Source organism: Canis lupus, chromosome 27 (assembly GCF_048164855.1).
Source record: "Canis lupus baileyi chromosome 27, mCanLup2.hap1, whole genome shotgun sequence".
Lineage (NCBI taxonomy): Eukaryota > Metazoa > Chordata > Mammalia > Carnivora > Canidae > Canis > Canis lupus.
This window is the reverse complement of record NC_132864.1, coordinates 35223204-35229660: the sequence shown is the minus strand read 5'-3', so window position 1 is coordinate 35229660 and position 6457 is coordinate 35223204. Positions and strand designations below refer to the sequence as shown.

General features: G+C 44.4%; 1 gene segment (V, D, J or C); it reads right to left on the bottom strand.

Moving 5' to 3' along the window:
* Positions 1-3882: 3882 nt before the first annotated feature.
* Positions 3883-4538, bottom strand: LOC140619076 (immunoglobulin lambda variable 1-40-like). The segment is given in 2 exon segments: positions 3883-4283; positions 4396-4538. Coding segments are annotated over 2 exon segments (444 nt in total).
* Positions 4539-6457: the final 1919 nt, after the last annotated feature.

The following is a 6457-nucleotide window of genomic DNA, read 5'->3' as shown; positions in this document are numbered from 1 at the left end:
AAGAGATCCCTAACTTATATGGATAGAAATATTAGATAAACAGAAGACCTCTCCACAGAGACCTGGCAGGCCAGAAAGGGCTGGCAGGATATATTCAGGGTCCTAAATGAGAAGAACATGCAACCAAGAATATTTTATCCAGCAAGGCTCTCATTCAGAATGGAAGGAGAGATAAAGAGCTTCCAAGACAAGCAGGAACTGAAAGAATATGTGACCTCCAAACCAGCTCTGCAAGAAATTTTAAGGGGGACTCTTAAAATTCCCCTTTAAGAAGAAGTCCAGTGGAACAATCCACAAAAACAAGGACTGAATAGATATCGCGATGACACTAAACTCATATCTGTCAATAGTAACTCTGAACATGAACAGGCTTAATGACCCCATCAAAAGGCGCAGGGTTTCAGACTGGATAAAAAAGCAGGATCCATCTACTTGCTGTCTACAAGAGACTCATTTTAGACAGAAGGACACCTACAGCCTGAAAATGAAAGGCTGGAGAGCCATTCACCATTCAAATGGTCCTCAAAAGAAAGCAGGGGTAGCCATCCTTATATCAGAGACTTTTTTTAAAAAGACTCTATTCATTTATCCATGGGAAACACACACAAAGAGAGAAAGAGAGAGAGAGGGAGAGAGAGAGAGAGAGAGGCAGACACAAGGCAGAGGGAGAAGCAGGCTCCATGGAGGGATTCTAAGGCAGGACTCAATCCCGGTACCCCAGGATTACATCCTGGGCCAAAGGCAGGCGCCAAAGCACTGAGCCACCCAGGGATCCTCTATATTGGGAGACTTTAAATGGCATTCTCTACAAACGACAGATTTTCTAAACACAACATGTCCAAAGAAACAGGAGCTTTAAATGATACACTGGGCCAGATTAATTTCACAGATATTTATAGAACTTTACATCCAAAGGCAACCAAATACACATTACTTTCAAGTGCACATGGAACTTTCTCCAGAATAGACCACATACTGGGTCACAAATCAGGTCTTAACTGATAGCAAAAGATTGGGATCGTCCCCTGCATATTTTCAGACCATAATTCTTTGAAACTAAAACTAAACCACAAGAAGTTTGGAAGTATTTCAAACACATGGAGCTTAAAGACCATCCTGCTAAAAGATGAAAGGGTCAACCAGGAAATTAGAGAAGAATTAAAAAGATTCATGGAAACTAATGAAAATTAAGATACAACCATTCAAAATCTTTGGGATGCAGCAAAAGCAGTCCTGAGGGGGAAATACATCACAATACAAGCAGCCATCAAGAAACTGGAAAAATTTCAAATACAAAAGCTAACTTTGCACCTAAAGGAACTGGAGAAATTACAGCAAATAAAACCTACACCCAGCAGAAGAAGAGAGTTAATAAAGTTCCAGAACTCAATGAAATAGAGACCAGAAGAACTGTGGAACAGATCAAGAAAACCAGGAGTTGGTTATTTGAAAGAATTAATAAGATAGATAAACCATTAGCCAGCCTTAATAAAAAGAATAGAGAAAAAGACTCAAATTAGTAAAATCACGAATGCAAAAGGAGAGATCACCACCAATACCAAAGAAATACAAAAGATTTTAAAAAATTTTTATGAGCAGCTATATGCCAATAAATTAGGCCATCTAGAAGGAATGGACGCATTTCTAGAAAACCAGAAACTACCAAAATTGGAACAATAAGAAATAGAAAACCTGAACAGGCCAATAACCAGGGAGGAAATTGAAGCAGCCATCAAAAACCTCCTAAGACATAGAAGTCCAGGGCCAGATGGCTTCCCAGGGGAATTCTATCAAACGTTTAAAGAATAAACCATACCTATTCTACTAAAGCTGTTTGGAAAAATAGAAAGAGATGGTGTACTTCCAAACTCGTTCTATGAGGCCAGCATCACCCTAATTACAAAAACAGACAAAAACCCCACCAAAAAGGCGAATTATAGTCCAATATCCCTGATGAACAGAGATGCAAAAATTCTCAACAAGTACATTAAGAAGATTATTCATCATGACCAAGTGGGATTTATCCCTGGTTTGCAAGGCTGGTTCAACACTCGTAAATCAATCAACCTGATACATAACATCAATAAGAGAAAGCAAGAACCATATGATCCTCTCAATAGATTCAGAGAAAGCATTTGACAAAATACATCCTCCATTCCTGATCAAAACTCTTCAGAGTGTAGGGATAGAGGGAACATTCCTCAACATCTGAAAAGCCATCCACGGAAAGCCCACAGCAAATATCATTCTCAATGGGGAAACACTGGGAGCCTTTCCCCTAAGATCAGGAACAAGACAGGAATGCCCACTCTCACCACTGTTATTCAACATAGTACTAGAAGTCCTAGCATCAGCAATCAGACAACAAAAAGAAATAAAAGGCATTCAAACTGGCAAAGAAGTCAAACTCTCCCTCTTCGCCGATGACATGATACTCTACATAGAAAACCCAAAAGCCTCCACCCCAAGATTGCTAGAATTCATACAGCAATTTGGCAGTGTGGCAGGATACACAATAAATGCCCAGAAGTCAGTGGCATTTCTAGACACTAACAATGAGACTGAAGAAAGAGAAATTAAGGATCTCATTAGATCTTGAAAAAACTTTTGGCTATTGTGAAAGCAATGTCTTAATAAAAGTCACATAAATAGAAACAGAGACACTTATACAATGATGACATGCTCTCTCACACAGACATAGAACACAGTCTCACATCCAGGAATATAGCTAATGGGATGGTGGGGGGAAGACATTTCTACAATTTCAGGAATGTGCAAATGTGATGTAAACACCATTAAACTCAACAACTTTTTTCAAGTATTAGATGATGTGAGTGAACAAGAAAAAATACCTGGTTAAACCTCAGCATTGATGGAAATTGAAAGGGAGTTATGTCAGAAGATCTAAATATATGATTCAGACATGGATACTCTGAGTTTGGTGCTTCAGTGACAGAAGAAATCACCCAATGAGCAAAAAGAACAGGTATTCCTAATGAAGACAAATAAGGGGATTACATGGGTCTGGAAACATCTAGAAATAGGTAAATGACCAAGGATGGAGATCCTGGATTCCTCAGAGGTCAGATGGGAGGTGAGCACTCTGGATCTGCCACCCCCAGTCCATATACTTCAGTACAAAGAAACCCTGTGTCAGAACCTGATGGGGGAGATGAACTTTCTGTGTCCTTTGAGACCTTTTTTCTAGGAAGGTGCTGCAGGAGTGTCTTTGAGGACATAAGGGAAGGAATAGCATTGAGACCCCAGGTGGTGGCTCTATGCTTTACATGGACCTGGACCTGTGTTGGCAAAAGGAACAGCAGATGGAGGAGCCACCGGCTGAGCCTGAGCAGCTGCTGGGGCCTCGTGCTCCCAGCAGATGACAAAGGGGTTCTGGTCCCAGTTCTCAAAGACCTGGGATTCTGTGTGAGCCTTGAAATGCTGTCACAGGAGGGACAGTGAAGAGTGACCTCACCATCCAGGATCAGTCCAGTGATGATCAGAGAGAACGAGCTGCCAGATATGGAACCAGAGAATGGATCAGGGTCCACAGAAGACCTGACATCATAATAGATGAGGATTTGACTGCCCATTCATGGAGCGGTTGGTAACAGGTCACATATTGGACACATGCCTGATGTGTCCTGACTCAGAGCTGGATGCAGGGACCCTGTTTCTGCCCTGACCTGTCATGGACTCTGTCTCAGGGCAGCTGACCCTGGCACCCAGGAATATGTGCTCAATTTAAGAAAATCATACAGTATCTTGCTCCCAAGGACAGGCTTCAAGGAGAAGTTTAAGAGAATGTGGAAAGAATTATAGACAAATTCCTTTAGGGGGGGTCTCAGACGTCCATTTATATCAAACAAACAAAGAAGCACTGACTTGGCCAAACTTTCAGGACTGCACTGGCAGCCCCATCACAGTGGGGATGGCAGGTTTGTGTCTCACTTCCTCCCAGGCCCGGAGCACTGTGTGAGCACCAAGCGTGGAATCAACAGACTGACAGTAATAATCAGCCTCGTCCTCAGCCTGGAGCCCAGTGATGGTCAGGGTGCCTGAGTTGCCAGAGCTGGAGCCAGAAAATCTGTCAGGGACCCCTGAGGGTCGATCCCCATCACTGTCCACGAGGAGTTTAGGGGCCTTTCCTGGGAGCTGTTGGTACCAGCTCACACCAAATATATCAATGTCATTTGTGCTTCCAGAGCAGGAGATGGTGACCTTCTGGCCCAGGGCCCCAGACACTGAGGCCGGCTGATTCAGCACAGCCTGGGCCCAGGACCCTGCAAGGGGGAGAGACACAGAGAGGGTGATGCTCTCTTCTACAGAAAAGGGGAAAAATCAGAGCCCATGTGCCCTCCCAGGATCCCTTCCCCTTTCCCCATATCCAGTCACCTGTGCAGTGAGCGAGGAGTGTGAAGAGGAGAGGGGACCAGGCCATGTCGGAGGACATCACTGATTGATCCTGCCTTCTGGGGACCCACAGCTGAGCAGACCTCCTCTAATCCCTCCCTTCCCCTATTCATCCTCTGAGAGAGGGAGGGGCCATCTATGCAAATAAGACCCTAGTCCCTCTGTCTGAGGACACAAGGGGGTAAGGCTGGGAGGGGCTGCATGGGACAGGGGTGCAGAGGTCCCAGCTATGAGCCCTGACACAGGCAGTATCAGGTGGCAGGTTTTCTGCTCTGATCAACCCTTATCCCTCAGAAACATGTGAAGGGTGCTCCCTGGGTCCAGACCTAGACACAGCATTGTACAACATGGTGACATGAGTCCATTAGGGATAACTCCTGCCTCCTCACCATACTGTCCACTGTCAAGTTCCTTAGGGCCAGGCCTTGTGTCCCCTTATGTGGCCTCCCATCCCTACAGGACACATTTTTACCCTATTCATGCTCCACATAGTGAGTCTGTCCACAGATCCCTGGGCTATTCATGGGACAGACTGAGGTGATGTCTTTTGTAGAATTACATAGATGAGGATCACGTCCAGAGCAGTGATGAGTCCACATTGACAGTTCTGTGCAGGAGGCTGATATCTTTCCTCTTACCTGATTCCTCTCTGTTTGGAGAGTCCTCTTCTCCCAGAAGTTCCCTCAGCACTGAGGACCAGGACCACTCTTCCCAGGCTGTGGGTAGAAGCGGTCGTGTGCATTGTAGAGGACTATACACTGGACATCCCTCAGAAATCTCTGCCAGGCCTGAGTCCCCAGCAGGAAGGACAGGGCCCAGCCCCCAGGAACAGGCTCCTTAGTGTAAATGGTCCTCAGTAAGCAGTGGAGTAGGGACCACAGGGCAGTCCCACCGCGCCCTCTGCTGGTTGCAGAGCACACACTCACCCTGGCCTGAAGACCTGAGTCCAGCTGGTTTCTTTTTATTTTTATTTATTTTTTATTTTTTAATTTATTTTTTATTAGTGTTCAATTTACTAACATACAGAATAACCCCCAGTGCCTGTCACCCATTCACTCCCACCCCCCGCCCTCCTCCCCTTCTACCACCCCTAGTTCGTTTCCCAGAGTTAGCAGTCTTTACGTTCTGTCTCCCTTTCTGATATTTCCCACACATTTCTTCTCCCTTCCCTTATATTCCCTTTCACTACTATTTATATTCCCCAAATGAATGAGAACATATAATGTTTGTCCTTCTCTGACTGACTTACTTCACTCAGCATAATACCCTCCAGTTCCATCCACGTTGAAGCAAATGGTGGGTATTTGTCATTTCTAATAGCTGAGTAATATTCCATTGTATACATAAACCACATCTTCTTTATCCATTCATCTTTCGTTGGACACCGAGGCTCCTTCCACAGTTTGGCTATCGTGGCCATTGCTGCTATAAACATCGGGGTGCAGGTGTCCCGGCGTTTCATTGCATTTGTATCTTTGGGGTAAATCCCCAACAGTGCAATTGCTGGGTCGTAGGGCAGGTATATTTTTAACTGTTTGAGGAACCTCCACACAGACCAATATCCCTGATGAACATGGATGCAAAAATTCTCAACAAGATACTAGCCAATAGGATCCAACAGCACATAAAGAAAATTATTTACCACGACCAAGTAGAATTTACCCCAGGACACAAGGCTAGTTCAACACCCGTAAAACAATCAATGTGATTCATCATATCAGCAAGAGAAAAACCAAGAACCATATGATCCTCTCATTGGATGCAGAGAAAGCATTTGACAAAATACAGCATCCATTCCTGATCAAAACTCTTCAGAGTGTAGGGATAGAGGGAACATTCCTCGACATCTTAAAAGCCATCTATGAAAAGCCCACAGCAAATATCATTCTCAATGGGGAAGCACTGGGAGCCTTTCCCCTAAGATCAGGAACAAGACAGGGATGTCCACTCTCACCACTGCTGTTCAATATAGTACTGGAAGTCCTAGCCTCAGCAATCAGGCAACAAAAAGACATTAAAGGCATTCAAATTGGCAAAGAAGAAG